At 40.0% G+C, this 20,388-nt stretch overlaps 1 protein-coding gene and 2 long non-coding RNA genes across 3 annotated transcripts; all 3 read right to left on the minus strand.

Annotated features, from left to right (window-relative positions):
• Positions 1 to 8,069: 8,069 nt before the first annotated feature.
• Positions 8,070 to 15,213, minus strand: LOC113032466 (uncharacterized). Its single transcript, XM_026185409.1, has 8 exons — positions 15,209 to 15,213; positions 14,892 to 14,997; positions 13,131 to 13,201; positions 11,374 to 13,030; positions 9,387 to 9,695; positions 8,930 to 9,088; positions 8,795 to 8,851; positions 8,070 to 8,365 (listed from the first exon to the last, which is right to left on the minus strand). Exons 4-8 carry the CDS (start codon positions 12,725 to 12,727, stop codon positions 8,118 to 8,120), a joined length of 2,127 nt encoding a protein of 708 aa, XP_026041194.1. The 5' UTR covers positions 12,728 to 13,030; positions 13,131 to 13,201; positions 14,892 to 14,997; positions 15,209 to 15,213; the 3' UTR covers positions 8,070 to 8,117.
• Positions 15,214 to 15,280: 67 nt separating this feature from the next.
• LOC113032473 (uncharacterized) lies at positions 15,281 to 16,461 on the minus strand. Its single transcript, XR_003273881.1, has 3 exons — positions 16,431 to 16,461; positions 15,479 to 15,550; positions 15,281 to 15,310 (listed from the first exon to the last, which is right to left on the minus strand). It is a non-coding gene; the product is annotated as an uncharacterized LOC113032473 (long non-coding RNA).
• Positions 16,462 to 16,502: 41 nt separating this feature from the next.
• Positions 16,503 to 17,686, minus strand: LOC113032480 (uncharacterized). Its single transcript, XR_003273882.1, has 3 exons — positions 17,656 to 17,686; positions 16,701 to 16,772; positions 16,503 to 16,532 (listed from the first exon to the last, which is right to left on the minus strand). It is a non-coding gene; the product is annotated as an uncharacterized LOC113032480 (long non-coding RNA).
• Between the last annotated feature and the right edge of the window lie 2,702 nt (positions 17,687 to 20,388).

Raw genomic sequence — 20,388 nt, forward strand, 5'->3', positions numbered from 1 at the left:
ATTTCTTCAGGAGTGGGCCCTCCACTCCAAACGACCTGAGTCTCCGCAGCAGGTACAGCCTGCTCTGCCCTTTCCTGTAGAGGGCGTCTGAGTTATGAGTCCAGTCCAGTCTATTGTTCAGATGAACACCAAGGTACCTGTAGCTGTCCACAGCCTCAATGTCCATACCTTGGATGTTCAGTGGTTGCAGTGGAGAATGCTTGTGCCTGCGAAAGTCTACCACCAGTTCCTTGGTTTTACTGGCGTTGATCTGGAGGTAGTTCAGCTGGCACCAGTCCACAAAGTCTTGGGTCATGAAATGAAACGAGATTTAGCCTTATTCCAACATTGATTAAATGAGTTATTTACCTCAAAATTTGACACAAGACCCAATAATGACAAAACAAAAAAGTTGATGACATCATAGGAAGTTGTGAAACTGAATTTAATCCATTTTGAAATGAAGTTAAAACATGAAAAAATGTGGAACAAGTGAAGTGCCCAAATGCACTTGGACAGCAGTCTTTTCACAACCACAAGTAGTATGGTCCCTTGCTGGCCTTTAAAAGATGGCAAGTTTTAAGCACTGCTGCATTGATTTTCCACTTCAGAACCTGAAGGTATGTCTATTTTTTATACTTTTTTTAATACTAGACAAAAAAAAAATATTTGGTGAACTGCTATGAGAACAAACATTTTAAAACCTAAATCAAGTATGCCTTGGTTCAAACTCAGGATCTGCAGAAATATCAGTTGAGAGCAGTAAGTTAACAATCTTTAATTTAGAATATTTTTGTATCACCCTAATGAGTGAATCGTGACTACTTTGAGCAATGGAAAATAGAAAACAAATTGTTTAAGGATATTCGATTTGCTACGTCAATTTAACCTGTTTAATTTTTTTTAGCTGTAATAGCTTTATTTTTGTTTTACAATGCATAAAATAGAGGAAGAAAATCCAAACTTTTGATGGGTACTGTCGATGGAATATAAAACAGCACGTTTTTTTTCTCACACTTATATTGATGATTAAAATACCCATTACAGATTTGAACAGAGTATTACTGTAAATGGAACATAGTGTAACAGTATCAAAGTCCACAAAATTATTAAGTAATTTCCTCCATGTGCATTTAGAGATATGCAGAAACAGAAAATTAAAAATCTGACAGCAGTGAAGGCTTAAATGTAAAAAATGTACCAAGGGACACTTCCCTCCATGACACAGATGGATAATCCAATGTGGAGAAGCAGGATTACATCTTAGGCTGCTTTGCATACTGCAACACATGATGACTCAGGGAACTTTGAAAGAAACGTTAAAGTGAGTCTCGTGCTAGCAATTTGTCACAGATGACTGAGTAGATGGATTAATTTTAATTAATATTTTAATGGGAAATTTACCTTTTGTATGCTTTGACTTCCAAGATTGACGAGTTCCACAATCTAATTGTTCAGCTAAAGTGGAGGTGGGAAATTTTATATAAATGTTAGGCTCCTGCCTGCATTTTCTCATAGTTTGTCTATGAGAAAAATATGTTTTTTACAGCTCATAGCTGTCAATAGTGAGCCTGCACGTTCCACTAAATGTGGTTCCCATTAGAAAAACATCATTGACAGGTATTTTATCCCTACAGTGAGGGAATACTGTGGCTTTGTTATGCTGAAACTTTGGATGCACTCCTCCACTTAGATGGAAGGGTTACTGCAAATCACTACAAAGTTGTTCTGAGTGACCTTTATCCTAGCATGAAATATTTCTATCCTGACTACAGTGGTCTGTTACTAGATGTGTCCCATTCCATATGGCTTAATGAACACATGTTGAAGATCCCTCTTTACCACCATCATCAAAACACCATCGATGGAATATTTTTGTATGTATCTCTCTAGTCAACCTGTTCTACATCTAACTGCAGGTTAGTACTGACAAGCAACAGTACTAACAAGAAAATGTTATAAAAGATGGTTGCAGATGGGTGGAATTTCCTATTTGTTTAAAACAGCAAGGGTTTTATTTTAGCCCACACTAAAAGTACCCCCTCCACCTAACTACATAGTCTTACTGCCAAGAACTTTTAGTGCTTTAAACTAATGGCATAATTTCATATATAAACCAAACAAGAAAGCAACAGAGAACCTAAAGTTAGAGATGAAAAGTAAACCCAAAGCATTAAAAAACAACAACAAAAAAAAAAACCCTCAAACAGTCCCTCACAGGAAGCCAATGCCTGCCTTTTGGTATGAAATTGTATGGTTGCGCTATCAACAACTTAATGTGCCTGTTAATGTGGACTTCTATAAGGTTTTCTGCATGTTTTGTTTGTACTCACATGGAAAATTGACTCTACAGGGAGTGCAGAATTATTAGGCAAGTTGTATTTTTGAGGAATAATTTTATTATTGAACAACAACCATGTTCTCAATCAACCCAAAAAACTCATCAATAAAGCTGAATGTTTTTGGAAGTAGTTTTTAGTTTGTTTTTAGTTTGAGCTATTTTAGGGGGTTATCTGTGTGTGCAGGTGACTATTACTGTGCATAATTATTAGGCAACTTAACAAAAAACAAATATATAGCCATTTCAATTATTTATTTTTACCAGTGAAACCAATATAACATCTCCACATTCACAAATATACATTTCTGACATTCAAAAACAAAACAAAAACAAATCAGGGACCAATATAGCCACCTTTCTTTGCAAGGACACTCAAAAGCCTGCCATCCATGGATTCTGTCAGTGTTTGGATCTGTTCACCATCAACATTGCGTGCAGCAGCAACCACAGCCTCCCAGACACTGTTCAGAGAGGTGTACTGTTTTCCCTCCTTGTAAATCTCACATTTGATGATGGACCACAGGTTCTCAATGGGGTTCAGATCAGGTGAACAAGGTGGCCATGTCATTAGTTTTTCTTCTTTTATACCCTTTCTTGCCAGCCACGCTGTGGAGTACTTGGATGCGTGTGATGGAGCATTGTCCTGCATGAAAATCATGTTTTCTTGAAGGATGCAGACTTCTTCCTGTACCACTGCTTGAAGAAGGTGTCTTCCAGAAACTGGCAGTAGGACTGGGAGTTGAACTTGACTCCATCCTCAACCCGAAAAGGCCCCACAAGCTCATCTTTGATGATACCAGCCCAAACCAGTACTCCACCTCCACCTTGCTGGCGTCTGAGTCGGACTGGAGCTCTCTGCCCTTTACCAATCCAGCCACGGGCCCATCCATGTGGCCCATCAAGACTCACTCTCATTTCATCAGTCCATAAAACCTTAGAAAAACCAGTCTTGAGATATTTCTTGGCCCAGTCTTGAAGTTTCAGCTTGTGTGTCTTGTTCAGTGGTGGTCGTCTTTCAGCCTTTCTTACCTTGGCCATGTCTCTGAGTATTGCACACCTTGTGCTTTTGGGCACTCCAGTGATGTTACAGCTCTGAAATATGGCCAAACTGGTGGCAAGTGGCATCTTGGCAGCTGCACGCTTGACTTTTCTCAGTTCATGGGCAGTTATTTGGCGCCTTGGTTGTTCCCCACGCTTCTTGCGACCCTGTTGACTATTTTGAATGAAACGCTTGATTGTTCGATGATCACGCTTCAGAAGCTTTGCGTCGGAGCAGTATGCATCACGTGATAGAGCGGCTGTGGCATGCGGGACCTGTTGGTGGTCTGGATACCATTTGGAGCTTCGCTACCAACCCGGCATGTCATCTCCGACAAAGTTATCCCCGAGAGAAGTAAAAAAAGTGTGTAAGTCCATCTCTGAATGTTTGTAAAGCATTCCTGCGTTAAGCTTAACAAGCGACTGCCTCTTCTTGCTGCTACTTCAATCATGAAACTGCTTAATGATCAGCTGATCGGCTTTTCTGTCGCGAGTGAGTCCGTCTCTCTGGTTTGTTTTTGGCCCACTTTGCACCAGAAAGAGGAAACCAGTGGCTGAACAACAGCAGCACGTTTAAGCTTGATAAGCTGTTGTTAGAATTTATTTAATATTACTTTCTACTCGAGGATCTTTTTCTACGTAGCTGACGCTGGTAACTGTGCAGGGGCGGATCTAGCAAAGTTTAGCCAGGGGGGCCGATAGGGCATTAACAGGGAAAAGGGGGCACAAAGACATACTTTTCTTTCTTATTCTCATTTAAAATGTCTAGCTTTTAATAAATAATTATCCGAATCTTACACCCAAAGTTTTAATTTGATGTAAAATGAATAGAAGTCAATTACTGTATATAGTATATAGTGACTATTAAGTCTAATATATATACCCTAGTAAGCTATAGTACTTTTTCCTTTGGAAAGGTACCATCTGTGCAGTCTGCAATTTTGTTGAAGAAAGATGTTGAATCTATTTAATATTTCTTGAAAAATAATTGATTTCTGTGCATTTTTTTTCACACTGAATCAAATTAAGGTTGATTACGTCGATTAAGCATCATGAGGTGGAGTGTGAGGGGTGGTTCCCTATTTTTTATTTATTTATTTTTGTTGTTGCTGGGAGTTGGAACCCTATTAGTTAGGTTGCTAAATATTTATGCTAAGTACTCTTTAAAATACCAGAATAGGGAGGATGGTGTAGGTTTAAGTTTATTAGATTGATCAGTATTGCTGAACTATGAATTTTTTTTTTTTTGCATACAGGTATAACAGAATAGCTTTAGTGTAGTTGTTGTTTTAAACTTGAGTATGAACTTATACAAAATGCAGCAAGATATTTTAAAAAACAGTTTTGTTGATTAAAAAACACTATATCGGATTCATATCGGTATCGGCAGATAACCAAATTTATGATATCGGTATCGGTATCGGACATAAAAAAGTGGTATCGTGCCATCTCTACACCTGATATAGGGTGTTGATGTCATTAGACCACACCCCTTCTCATTGCAGAGATGCACATCACCTAATATGCTTAATTGGTAGTAGGCTTTTGAGCCTATACAGCTTGGAGTAAGACAACATGCATGAAGAGGATGAAGTGGACAAAATACACATTTGCCTAATAATTCTGCACTCCCTGTAAAGCAGAATCCCTTTGATTCATGAAGTGAGGAAAATTATTTACCACTTCTGTTAAAATACGATGAGAAGAGGCTCTTGACCAAGCGTCAGTAAGCTGGGGGTAAGAATGTGTCACTCCAGTAGAGTTCTAGGACCTTATTACTACCAAAGCACAATGAAGTTGTTTCTAGTGGTCTAGTGGACTGTGGTGGCTCTACACTATATTGACATTTGGATTTGTCCCAGTTTCTCATCTCTGCCTTTGCAGAATGTGCTCAATGAACCTTGTTTCTGAAAATGCAGCGTTTGAGAACATTATTGGAACCTGGACCTTCTATTGGACACTCTTTAACATCTCATTTCCTCCAACTTTTTGAAAGGCAACCAGGGAGAGAGACGGACGGCATCATTTGCGTTGTGAGAACACAGGCAACAGAGCAAGAGTTTGTCTGAGAGCAGACAAACCAATTTTCCCCCAGCAAATGACAGTTACAAAGTACCTAATAAAGCACACAGGATGTCTGCAGTTGTGACAACTGTATCAAGTCATTTATTTATCCACTTTAAGACACTTTACAATCTGACGCATGCACTTCAGATTTATATTGGTCCCTGCTGATTTCTGTCGCACCTCTTTTTTGACAGATTGCTCTTCTTTTATTCCAAGTCATGGTGACGCAGGTAGTTTGTGTACATGTGCTCATTTGTGTGTGTGTCTGTTGGAAGAAAATTAAGTCCGACTAGCAATAGCAAGTCATCTGTCACGGATGATGGAGTAAACGGGATAGTCTTAATGAATATTTTAATTGAAGCATTGCCTTTTTGAACTTTTGGCTTCTGACTTTTCTCCCAGCTGTCTCCAATGGTTTCAGCATCATTTCTAATTAATAGGCCAGTCATTTGCGATCCTGACAAATAGTCTGTTATGTACACATGCACACAAGCAGACATGCAAGAATAAGTGGGTGCACGGATATGAACTGATGCATATGTAGTGTGCACTCCTGAACACATGGCTTATGTATGCACACATATCCTTATTTGAGTATCACTGCCTGAACTCTATTAATTCTTCATATTATGTGATGACAGTAAGTAACATCACGGTATGTCTCTTACTAAATCAAGCTCTTTTTCATACTTTCAGCTCAAATCTATGCATAGTTGCAAGGATACATGCACAAACATACATCTCATTAGATTTTTAAATGACACTACCATACCATACAACATGGACAACTGCAATTGCTGGTATTGGTATTGCAATTTTGGTCTCTGTTTCAGAACTGTAACACCATTACAGCTAACAGTGCAGAACTAAGGTATGCAGAGCGGGTTCAATATATCCTGCTGGTAATATGCAAGATTATTATCTGACAAATGGGATCTGCCAGATTGAGAGCTAAAATGACACTAAACTACTAAGCCACTCAGTATTACCCTGGTAGTGAGGTAAGATGTGAGCACAGGAAAATGTGTAAATGAGCTCTTGGCCCCACCTTTAGTATCCAAATATAAGCTGCCATACTGACTGTAGAACTAAGGGACACTGCACACTCATACCATAGCGTGCAGTGATGCTGAAATATCAATTGTCAAAACATACCCTACGCTATGAAACAAAAAACCCCAAACAAGCCTTTTTTAAGTCTTTTTTTTTTTTGAGAATTGAAACCGTGTCCATAGACTTTAGATTAGGAAAGGATGTTGCTGTGGTTAAAGACACAGACTTACAACCAGACTTGTGAGTGAAACCAGAAGATTTAAGGCACGGTAACACTGGCTTGACTTTTCAGGCCCAGAAGACATGCCCATGTTTTGTATAAACTCTTTGGCCTGGTTTCATGTACATATACAGGATCATACTTTATACTGAATTGTACGTACCTCAGAGATAACACTGCCGCATGACTGGATACTTCAATGAATAAAGAGGTTTGGTGAGTGTATATGACAGAAATTATTATTTACAGATTCTCTCTAATGAATCCTTCAACAAATATTATTTTCAAATGTTATCTTTAGCTGACACATGGGGCTGTCTGAGCACACACCAACAGTTTTTTTTTTCTTCATTGTGTCACCAGTTGCTCACGTCATCAACTGACACAAGTTGCTTTAAAACCTACAAAGAAAGTGACACCAAATTAACCATCTTTTTTTTCTACTTTATGTCTTTCCATCCTCTCTACAAAGTTTGACTGGCACAACAACACACACACACACAGTACCTTCTGTTATCTCTGAGGCACCGGCTGTATTTCCATATTTGGACCGGTGAATAGTAATATGACTGGGGGCCTTGAGGAGTAGAATGGGGTTATTATTGTGTCAATGCTCCTGAGTCTATACTGACAGGGTTATGGCAACACACACACACACACACACACACACACACACACACACACACACACACACGGGTCTATGTGGTATGGCGGGACTATACTACGTCAATCCGCCCGGTGGTGGTTTAAGTGGACTACCCTTTTGAAAGGACTTAGAGCCAAGGGAGCGAGGTTAAAGTGTTCGAAAAAATCTGAAAAAAATTTGGGTCACTTCAGACCTCATACACTCCCTATAGAAGTCTAGATACACTGATACACACCAACCAGACTCTATTGTGTTTTCTGGAGACATTGTCCACTTGACAACAATGTGTTTTATGAGGTCCAAAAAAACCAATATTGGGTCTTTAAAGGGACAATGATGTAATATGTAAATAGCTCATCATTACCATGAATACACATCTGACAGGACACAGGATTACTGGAACATCATTTTATTAGTGTTCTTGGATCTGAACATTAATTTTAACCATAAATAAAAAAAGAAATCTATGGACAAAAATGCCCACGCTTCCCACAGAAATATAAAAATATAGAAAACAGAAAAATTAAAAACATTTAAAATGAATTTTAATAGTTTAAAGGTAAATATTAAGGGGAGAAAATATGCATTTATAATTTTTTATTTTAAATATAACCCGTCAAAAAAAACCCTAAATAAATTAAATGTAAAAATTATGAAATACAAACTACTTCTGTATTTAACAAGAACTTTTTTTTCTTTAAACAGAACATCAGTGTTAGCAACAATTGGCAATCTGACCAAGATGTAAAACCACAGCTCTCTAAACAGTTATTTTAGTTCATTTTTTTCTGCCTTTTTGCAGTTAATCCTCTGTTTCTTACAAAATCTCTTATGTTTTGAACTGTTCTTCCTGCCAACACCGGATCTTCTACCAATTTGCAATGACTGCATTCATTTTTGGTGGCTAGTTTCCCTTCGTTTATGTGGTCTTTAAAATGCCTCATCACTGCAGCAACCTCAGCCTTGGACCACATGTTTTTGGGAGCTCTTCGGGAATTGTGGGATTGAGCAGCATTTTTCTCTGGAAGATATATAAAGTAGTAGTAGTTAAAACAAACAAAAAACCAAACAAAAAAAACAAAAAACATTTGGTGGTTAAAAGAATGGATGCTACCCTGTACTAACTTCTGAAATGTGTTGCTACCATCAATATCAAAACGAGCTAAAATTCTCTTTGAAAATTTATCAAATTTCTAAAATGAGACATTTAGTGTTCCGCTGTGAATAAAAGACTGAATAAAAAGTTGAATAAAAGTCTCTTGATGCATGCTCAATCATCCAGGTAAGTAAATCCCAAAACGTTGATTCTGTTAATCTGGACGTAGCGTTTTCAGTGGGAGAAACATTTTGTCACTCATCCAAGTGACTTTTTGCCACCACTCTGCAGTTTGCCATATGTTGCAAAGTGATGAAACAATAATAAGCTTAGAGAACCAACTGCACCCCTTACCTTCAGAGGGAGCAGCAGTCTCACTTGCTGCAGGCATTGTGAGTGGTCCTTCATCTGCTGATTACACAATTTGATTAAGTTTTAATATTTGTAACAAACATTTTATCCACAGAAACCAAGCTAGTGGTAACTTACCACAATCTACAGTGTCTTGGAGCTGCGCTGTGTTTGTGGAATCAGCTACTGCATGTACAGGCTCACTGGTGCCACACGCCAACATTGTGAGTGCTGTGTCATCATCATCTGATTCACTCTCACTGTCCTTTGTTTCAGCATCACTTAATGCAATTTCATCTGAGAAATTGTGGGAAAACCCCCCCAAAAAACCAAACACAAACCCCCCAAAAACCTCACATTAACAACGAGATATGACAAAATACAGAACAAATACTGGAAATTATAGTACATAGTTTTACTATTTAAGGCCACCACTCTGCAGTTTGCCAAATGTTGCAAAGTGATGAAACAATAGACTTCAAGAACCTTAAATCATGGACATTTAACAGAATGGTCTGTGCTTTTAGGTTTTAATTCTGTTGATAAAGCATAATATTCAACTACTGCCCTAATATTTGCTCCTTTCAATACAAACCTTCTATTTTGATCTCATCCAGTGATTTCCCCTGGATCTGGGAAAGTTGTCCTTTTTCCAGTGTTAAAAGCAGTTTGGAAATCTTGGCCAGCTGTGTTGTGGGAACTGGTAATCTGTAGAATTCGCGGTGAACGCGGATATCATGACCCAGGAAATCTGCAACCTGATCAAGTTCGTTGTTTTTCAAATTAAGGACTTGTGAGAGTGTGGCAACATGTTTTCTGAGCTGTGTCGATCTTAGATACTCAGGCTGCTTTGCTCCACACTGGTGTGCATGAACACGCAAGGAGTCCATTCCTCTGTAATGACCAGAGGTGGGACCAAGTCATTGTTTTGCAAGTCTCAAGTAAGTCTCAAGTCTTTATCCTCAAGTCTCAAGTCAAGTCTCAAGTAATGTCAGGCAAGTCAGAGTCGAGTCTCAAGTCACTGGTGTAAAAGTCCGAGTCAAGTCACAAGTCTGAAACTTTGAATTTCAAGTCCTTTCGAGTCTTTAAAAAAAAAAAAACGAAAAAATAATGTTGCAGTTATGCTAAATGTAAATATTAGACCATGTAATTTTTTAATCTGTGTTTTTCTCAACACATGACAAAATAGTGAACTTAGAAAATATACACAAATTGTGAAATTGCACCTCTATAAAATGCAGCTCAATTAAACTTAGCTCCAAGAATAATTTTCACCGACAGTTCTGAGATAAGCTGCATGTTATTCTTGGATGCGCTTGTAGGACCGACTTTAAAATCGCATGACAAAAATATCATACACATTAAAAAAAACTGAATCACCAACGTAGCCTGGAAAACATTTGCTAGTTAGATAAAGTCAGCTATCTCATTGTAGCATATTTATATGCATATTTATAATTATACGGTTCTTGGAGTGAGTGCATACACTCATGAAGTTTAGTAACTTCAGGTCACTGCAACAAGCTCAGGTACAGTTTACCGACGGATGGGTACAGGACCTTGAAATGCACCGTGTAGAACGAAAGACCATCGTACGTATCATAAGTTTACCAGTCTCACAAATCGTCGTCATAAATACACATTCGTTAACCGTTTATTAATAGGACCTTTGAGCTCAACGGTAATTAATTAGTAGTGGAAATAATTTCTGGTAGCATCACAGAAATGTAGCAGTGACAATAATATTGTATGCTGTAATCGTACTGGGCAATTAGTGATACAAAAAACCTGTTTTATCCTGTGAATAAAAGTATATGTTTTTGTCAATGTACCATAATAACAGAAGCGAAACGCAATATTGTGTCAGGACAATTCACTATTTATGCACAATAAATAAAGGAGCATAGCGCGACAATTTCTGTTCAGCGCCAGACTTGCTTGTAACCTATATCACCAATTATGTTATGAAAATGACGTATTAACTACTAAAAAACACTGACCTTCGTGTAAATGCTTGGAGCAGACTAACCTGTGAGCTGGAGTGTTCTGGGACGTTATATTTGATCTTTGAATGGCTGCAATCCAGGCCATCCGTCGCGTCTTTGTTACTTTGGAAACATGGCTCGAACAATTTCTCTTCAACGACCAACCGATCTCTTTACCCGTCGGCTTCCCGTGGCTGTCATGCGACCGGCTATTGCAGTTAATAATACAACAGCTTCTTGACATTTTTGTGTTTCTTTTTATCGCTGTGTGACTGATTTCAATTGAAAGCCTGCGTGCGTTAGTACCGCTTGCCACGAGTTCCCAGAATCCTTTGCGGTTCTACCCGTGAATGACGTCACATTTTCAATCTCTATATAATATGCATGTTAAATTTTATATTTGGGGTAAAATATCAAGTCTTTTCAAGTAAACCGGTTCAAGTCCAATTCAAGTCCCAAGTCATTGGTGTAAAAGTCCAAGTCAAGTCACAAGTCTTAGAACATTTTTTCAAGTCAAGTCTAAAGTCATAAAATTAATGACTCGAGTCTGACTCGAGTCCAAGTCATGTGACTCGAGTCCACACCTCTGGTAATGACTCATTGATCGGGGTCTTGCAAAGAGGTAGATATTAGTGGCACAAATACCACAGTCAGGCCTCCTACTAACCAGTAGTGACAGAGCATCCAGCATGCTTGGTGTTAGCAGAACTGGAACATTTCTGTCCCTTTTTCCCATTATTTCTATTCTACAGAAATAGTTACAGAGTCTCTGTTCCATTTCTGAGAGCCCCATGGCAACATCTGTGTGGAGTGCTGTTTTGTCTCTTTCAAGAAAACTTTTGAGGCGCATCTTTGAAACCTCTCCAGAACGTCTTCGGTTGAACACAATGATTTGTGAGAGTGTAACTTGTGCAAGTTGGGCATAATTCTGAGCTGTGGCTTCGTTCTCCAAGCTGCAAAAGGCACTTTCTGCAGATTTTTGAAGGTAGTGATGGAGAATCCGAACATCTTCTGTAAAGGGCAATGTTGATGGCTTGTTAAACTTTGCCTCACTCAATGTGTTCAAGGCACGGTGAGACACCATCTCAGACCATTTGGAGACATACAACTTCTTGAACGCATCAGTGGACTTGATTAGGGCTTCATCCTCTGTCATGAGGGCACGACAATGGATAATGTCAGACATTTTATGCAGTGTATGTCCCAGTTTCAGCGCAAGGCTTGGAGTTTTGTATGACAGTGTCTCTTCATCAAAACCTGAAACTTTCTTTACTGCTTGCACAACTCTCTGGAAATTAGCAGGCTTAATAGCTTCTTCCATGTTATGCACTGAGAATTCTGTGCGCAGACACAACAACAAACGTCCCGCTTCACGAAGCTTCTGTCGTATATAATCATACTTTGTAGGGTCTTGTCCATGTTTATTGTAGAGGGACTGGGCAAACTGAATAACAGTAAAGTCATTTCGCACAGCTGAGGCAATCTCATCTTGTTTCATAACAGCAAGAACCTTCCAGACTCCACTTGACACCTGCGGATAACACTGAGACTCCAGAGTTAAAGCCAGGCCGAGTACTTTGGTTCTTCCAGGTTCTTTATCCGTGTCATCTTTTGGTTTGTTAGGACATCTGCGGACATGTCTCCAAAGATCCTTGCGAACATACATCCCTTGACAATAAAAGCAATGAGCAAACTTTCCCTCTACTGCTTTAATCTTGGGTCTTCTCTTCACTTTCAGTGGTCCCACTCCACCATGCAAAACTGCAGCATTATGCTTAAAATTTCCCTTATTTCTCAATTTCTCTAACAGACTTTTACGCTCGTTTGAGTCTCTAGGCAGGGAAAATGCATGCACAACATCAGGAGCCGTTTTGTGCATTTTCAGGTGGCGGGAAATTTTAGCTTGTGGTTTGCCACAAAAATAGCAGTAATTTCTTTTACTTAAAGTCATTTTTTCTGATTCAGTTTCGCAAAGCTCACTTTTATCTTGTGGCTTGTCCTTTGTCAAGTTGTGGATTAAATTCGTTGAATCTGATTGTTCATGCGCTTTGGAGATGTCATCTTGGCATAGCAGACCTTTTGATGTGCTTGGCAATAATGAGATGTCTTCATCTGAATCTTCATCATATGACTCTGAATCTGGCACATATTCTTCTTCTGATATGCTGTGGTTGCCATCATCATCGCTTGATATTTGATCCAGAACTGAATGTGGCAATCCATCCTCCCCTGAATATTCAGAAATTTCTTCTTTCTGGAATGTAAGAACAAAAGTTTTTTTAATTGATCAATACTTTAGACAGGTAAAAAATAAACTGAAAAAAAGTCAAGCCAAATATGAATGGGATACACACCTGTGTTGACTGGTGGCAATTCTGATTTGCCAATTTTGCAAGGCAAGATTTGTGCCAGACCCCTAAACAAACTGAAACACATTTTGATAGACTTAATTTAGCTTTGCAGTTCTATTTAAGCGAAGTAGTTTTTTGTCAAAGCATTGCAGTAATGTCAAATGCTGAAAAAAAAAAAAAAAAAAAAAACTGTTCACATTAAGGATATTTTAATGACTACACATACACTGCTAATCCCCCTCCCCCCCCAAAAAAAGGACATCCCAGATGTGAATGAAGGAATTATTCTTATTAAATACTTTGTTCTTTAGGTAGTTGAGTGGCATGAAAGTGTGTAGTTGAATGTGTGTGGCCTCCAGATGCCTGTACGACTTCCCTACAATGCCTGGGCATGCTCGGGATGAGGTGGCGGATGGTCTCCTGAAGGATCTCCTCCAAGACCTGGACTAAAGCATCTGCCAACCCCTGGACAGTTTGTGGTGGATGGAGTGAGACATGATGTCCCAGATGTGCTCAATTGGATTCAGGTCTGGGGAACAGGCGGGCCAGTCCATAGCATCAATGCCTTTGTCATGGAGGAACTGCTGACATACTCCAGCCACATGAGGCCCAGTGTCGTCTCGCATTAGGTGGACCCCAGGGCCAAATGCACCAGCATGTGGTCTCACAAAGGGTCCGAGGACCTCATCTTGTTACCCAATGACAGTCAGGCTCTCTGGCAGGCACAGAAATGCCACCCCTCACCATTACTGACCCACTGCCAATATGATCATGCTGGAGGATGTTGCAGGCAGCAGAACATTCCCCACGGCATCTCCAGACTGTCACGTGCTCAGTTTGAACCTCCTTTCAGCTGTGAGGAGCATAGGGTGCCCGTGCTGAAGTTGCCAAACTTTGTGTTTTCTGGCAAATGCCAAACATCCTGCATGGTGTTGGACTGCAAGCTCAATCCCCACCTGTGGATGCTGGACCCTCAAGCCACCCTCATGAAGTCAGTTTCTGACCATTTGAGCAGACAGATGCACATTTGTGGCCTGTTTGAGGTCATTTTGCAGGGCTCCTCTTGTTCCTCCTTGCACAAAGGTGGAGGTAGCGGTCCTGCTGCTGGGTTGTTGCCCTCCTATGGCCTACTCCACATCCAGGTAGCACCTCCATGCTCTGGACACTACACTAACAGACACAGCAAACCTTCTTGCCACAGCTCACATTGATGTGCTACGCTAGATGAGCTGCACTACCTGAGCCCCTTGTGTGGGTTGTAGACTGTCTCATGCTACCACTAAAATGAAATCACCGCCAGCATTCAAAAGTGACCATAACATCAGCCAGAAAGCATAGGTGCTGAGAAGTGGTCTGTGGTCACCACCTGCAGAACCAGTCCTTTATTATGGTGAATTGACTATAATTTCCACTTGTTGTCTACTCTATTTGCAAAACAGCATGTGAAACTGGTTGTCAGTGTTACTTCCTAAGTGAACAGTTTGATTTCACAGAAGTGTGACTGACTTGGAGTAACATCGCATTGTTTAAGTGTTCCCTTTATTATTTTGAGCAGTTTATGTTATGGAATGGGGAATTGAGGACAATCCCAAGTATACCATTTTTACAAGGTCCTGCACCAATGAGGTAATACTGCATTTCTTTAATTAGACGTGACCACCCATTAATTAAAAAGGGAGCAGTGTTCATTTCAGCACGTCTTAACTTGTTGAACTCTATTAATGCTTTTTACTATACACTGTACCTATTCACTAAATGTCTCACCTTTGCACTTAAAGCCAAGCCACTTGAGGGAGGAAACCGGTCCCACACACTGAATGCACTTGTCCAAAGATGATATTGTTGTGCACACCAGACGATGATTGTGACACTGTTAGCAAAATATTGCAACATTTATTTGTTTTGGACAGTTGGAAAGGTGTGTTTTCAATTCAGTTGCAGATATCAACTAATAAACTTCGTCCATGTAAATCACATCACACCCAGGTGACTGCCAAACACACACACACACACAGCATCCATAAAGAATGATGATAGATTAAATTATTAGTTCATTAAGTGGTACACTGGATTATATTTACCCTTTCAGGCTCTGGATGTTTCAGGTCCAGATCATTGTTTGGAAAGCTGTTTGGTTGCGGCTTTAGGCAGCTCACAGTCTTCTGAATCTGGCTGGTCTCAGTCTTCGTGTGTAACAGATAGAGAATGAAGACAAAAGAACAGTAATCTGACAGTTACTAAAAATGCATCACTCAAGAGGATGAATAGACCATTTCACTATCGGCAAATAGCGTAAGGTACACATCGTGCATGAGAAACATTCATTAAAATCTGTCCTAGGTCAATGTTACCTCTTCAAAATCTTGCACTGAAGAAGAATGCATGGCTTCTGAGCCTTGCTGAGGCATTTCTTCATCAAGATCCTGCAACAAAGAAAAGATGGCACAAAGATTAGACCAAGTGCTCTTCTTGCAACTGTACTGGGCAGGCCTGTGCTTCTGTCTTTAATTTGCATGTGTGTGTGTGTGTGTGTGTGTGGGGGGGGGGGGGGGGGGGGGGGCTTTCCACTCAAGAAATGTTTTCTTCTGAAAAAAATACTGGCTACAATAGTTAACAACTGATTCCTTTGCAATCATCCATCCTCTTCCACTTATCCTTATCAGGATTGTGGGGTAGCAGTTTTGGGGCCTATACCAGCTACCATAGGGCAGTACAACCTGGACAGATCACCAGTCTAACATGGAAGGACAAGCATTTGCATTCACACCAAAGGGCAGTTTTGAATCACCAGTTAACCTAACCCCATAAGCTACATCTTTGGACTGTGGGAAGAAGCCAGAGTACACAGCGAGAGAGCCCATGCACTACCAGCAGTAAAAAGTGCCTAAAACAAGTTAAGTTGTATAGTACTATCTATCTTAATGTTCAAGCCTGAGTTTCAAACCACATAGAAACAAAGCACATGCAGTCAGCTCTGCATGCTGTAGGTCAAACTGTCAAGACATACGAGAAGACCCCTCCTAAAACCAGAGTGATGTCACCATGAAGCAAACTTTGACGGAGTCCCCCAATAACAGTGTGGTCCTCCTAAGTCACATTTGGGTGGTTAACACACACACACACACACTCAGATGTTATCCAGACTTGCACTTTGAAACAATGAAAAGGACCTACAAGCCACAGTCCATGTAAATCACATCACACCCAGGTGACTGCCAAACACAAACACACACACAGCATCCATAAAGAATGATGATAGATTAAATTATTAGTTCATTAAGTGGTACACTGGATTATATTTACCCTTTCAGGCTCTGGATGTTTCAGGTCCAGATCATTGTTTGGAAAGCTGTTTGGTTGCGGCTTTAGGCAGCTCACAGTCTTCTGAATCTGGCTGGTCTCAGTCTTCGTGTGTAACAGATAGAGAATGAAGACAAAAGAACAGTAATCTGACAGTTACTAAAAATGCATCACTCAAGAGGATGAATAGACCATTTCACTATCGGCAAATAGCGTAAGGTACACATCGTGCATGAGAAACATTCATTAAAATCTGTCCTAGGTCAATGTTACCTCTTCAAAATCTTGCACTGAAGAAGAATGCATGGCTTCTGAGCCTTGCTGAGGCATTTCTTCATCAAGATCCTGCAACAAAGAAAAGATGGCACAAAGATTAGACCAAGTGCTCTTCTTGCAACTGTACTGGGCAGTCCTGTGCTTCTGTCTTTAATTTGCATGTGTGTGTGTGTGTGTGTGGGGGGGGGGGGGGGGGCTTTCCACTCAAGAAATGTTTTCTTCTGAAAAAAATACTGGCTACAATAATTAACAACTGATTCCTTTGCAATCATCCATCCTCTTCCACTTATCCTTATCAGGATTGTGGGGTAGCAGTTTTGGGGCCTATACCAGCTACCATAGGGCAGTACAACCTGGACAGATCGCCAGTCTAACATGGAAGGACAAGCATTTGCATTCACACCAAAGGGCAGTTTTGAATCACCAGTTAACCTAACCCCATAAGCTACATCTTTGGACTGTGGGAAGAAGCCAGAGTACACAGCCAGAGAGAGCCCATGCACTACAGCAGTAAAAAGTGCCTAAAACAAGTTAAGAAGTTGTATAGTACTATCTATCTTAATGTTCAAGCCTGAGTTTCAAAAATTTCAACATAGAAACAAAGCACATGCAGTCAGCTCTGCATGCTGTAGGTCAAACTGTCAAGACATACGAGAAGACCCCTCCTAAAACCAGAGTGATGTCACCATGAAGCAAACTTTGACGGAGTCCCCCAATAACAGTGTGGTCCTCCTAAGTCACATTTGGGTGGTTAACACACACACACACACACACACACTCAGATGTTATCCAGACTTGCACTTTGAAACAATGAAAAGGACCTACAAGCCACGGTCCATGTAAATCACATCACACCCAGGTGACTGCCAAACACACACACACACAGCATCCATAAAGAATGATGATAGATTAAATTATTAGTTCATTAAGTGGTACACTGGATTATATTTACCCTTTCAGGCTCTGGATGTTTCAGGTCCAGATCATTGTTTGGAAAGCTGTTTGGTTGCGGCTTTAGGCAGCTCACAGTCTTCTGAATCTGGCTGGTCTCAGTCTTCGTGTGTAACAGATAGAGAATGAAGACAAAAGAACAGTAATCTGACAGTTACTAAAAATGCATCACTCAAGAGGATGAATAGACCATTTCACTATCGGCAAATAGCGTAAGGTACACATCGTGCATGAGAAACATTCATTAAAATCTGTCCTAGGTCAATGTTACCTCTTCAAAATCTTGCACTGAAGAAGAATGCATGGCTTCTGAGCCTTGCTGAGGCATTTCTTCATCAAGATCCTGCAACAAAGAAAAGATGGCACAAAGATTAGACCAAGTGCTCTTCTTGCAACTGTACTGGGCAGTCCTGTGCTTCTGTCTTTAATTTGCATGTGTGTGTGTGTGTGTGTGGGGGGGGGGGGGGGGCTTTCCACTCAAGAAATGTTTTCTTCTGAAAAAAATACTGGCTACAATAATTAACAACTGATTCCTTTGCAATCATCCATCCTCTTCCACTTATCCTTATCAGGATTGTGGGGTAGCAGTTTTGGGGCCTATACCAGCTACCATAGGGCAGTACAACCTGGACAGATCGCCAGTCTAACATGGAAGGACAAGCATTTGCATTCACACCAAAGGGCAGTTTTGAATCACCAGTTAACCTAACCCCATAAGCTACATCTTTGGACTGTGGGAAGAAGCCAGAGTACACAGCCAGAGAGAGCCCATGCATTACAGCAGTAAAAAGTGCCTAAAACAAGTTAAGAAGTTGTATAGTACTATCTATCTTAATGTTCAAGCCTGAGTTTCAAAAAATTTCAACATAGAAACAAAGCACATGCAGTCAGCTCTGCATGCTGTAGGTCAAACTGTCAAGACATACGAGAAGACCCCTCCTAAAACCAGAGTGATGTCACCATGAAGCAAACTTTGACGGAGTCCCCCAATAACAGTGTGGTCCTCCTAAGTCACATTTGGGTGGTTAACACACACACACACACACACACTCAGATGTTATCCAGACTTGCACTTTGAAACAATGAAAAGGACCTACAAGCCACGGTCCATGTAAATCACATCACACCCAGGTGACTGCCAAACACACACACACACAGCATCCATAAAGAATGATGATAGATTAAATTATTAGTTCATTAAGTGGTACACTGGATTATATTTACCCTTTCAGGCTCTGGATGTTTCAGGTCCAGATCATTGTTTGGAAAGCTGTTTGGTTGCGGCTTTAGGCAGCTCACAGTCTTCTGAATCTGGCTGGTCTCCGTCTTCGTGTGTAACAGATAGAAAATGAATATACAGTGCATTTTTGAAGAGGCTTTTGAAACATTAAATAAACTGTATGAGAAAGATAAGTTTCAAGCTATTGTCTTTAAAATATTCACTGTCATGTATAGAGAATTTAAGGCCCTATGATTAAGAGACAAATAGTCAGTGTGATTTCTTTATTTTTTAAGCCATTGCTAAAGGAGTAAAACAATCACCTGTAGCAGCAACGAACTGTCACTAGGGCCCATTTATCTTCAAGGGACAAAATTTAAAATGAATCTAACTAAAGAGGCTACACAGCAAAATCTCCAGTGTTAAATTAACACTAGAGAGTGTCTATATGGGTCCACACAACACTGTTGAGTGTTGAATTAACACTTTTGACAGTGTTATATGTTTAAAAGTAACCTAGTCAGTTTTGAAGATTAACAAAGACTAACACTGAGCAGTGCTGATTTTCTAACACTGGAATATTTCTAACATTTTGAGTTATTTTCCAGTGTTAGAAAATCAGCACTGCTCAGTGTTAGCCATTGTTAATCTTCAAAACTGACTAGGTTACTTTTAAACATATAACACTGTCAAAAGTGTTAATTTAACACTCAACAGTGTTGTATTTAACACTCAGAGGTGTGGACCCTTATAGACACTCTCCAGTGTTAATTTAACACTGGAGATTTTGCTGTGTAGAATCACATTAAACATCAATCACTGTTAAAATTTAGAAACCGAAAGCCATTTTTTATTTCTGCATACCTGCTGATATTTTTTTAGTGCTTTTAGAGGGCTTTGATGTGGCAGCCATCACAATTGCCTGTTTTCCATTAGTACCTACCCCTGTTTTTCCAGTAGGTTATAGTACCATGTAGTTTTTCAGTAACTACTGCACCAAGGTTCCAAGTGATCCAAAGTGATCAGAAAATTTGACATAGACTGAATGCCACCAGGTGGCTGGTCAATGGTGTCACTCGATAAGTTATGAGTGCGCCTCCTTCGTGAAAATCCAAGCCATCATTTTTGAAACTCTGAAATGTTTGAAATAGCGACCAAAATTAACAGCGTGATCCCTGAATTGAACACTAAAGTATAGACTGAGCAGCAGGCATTTTGTCACCTTGACGTCCATGCTTGCTGTGGCATTTATATCACTGGATGCTCGGCTGCATTGCTATAGTTACCCCAGGCACAGTAGGTGATACTCAATTTCAGTGAAAAACTAGATGCCCTAAGTCACGTTAAGCCAATTTGAGTAGGTACAAATGTAAAAATGGCTTAGGGTATGCAATTTATCAGTTCCAAAAAGTACAATTGTAGAAATACCTTGCATCTCCAGAGCCAATCCGAGTCACCATAATTATAGTCTATTTCTTCGCCTGGACTTATGTCTCTGCTTGCAAATAAGCATAG

The sequence above is a fragment of the Astatotilapia calliptera genome, chromosome 2 (assembly GCF_900246225.1).
Source record: "Astatotilapia calliptera chromosome 2, fAstCal1.2, whole genome shotgun sequence".
NCBI classification, from domain to species: Eukaryota; Metazoa; Chordata; class Actinopteri; order Cichliformes; family Cichlidae; genus Astatotilapia; species Astatotilapia calliptera.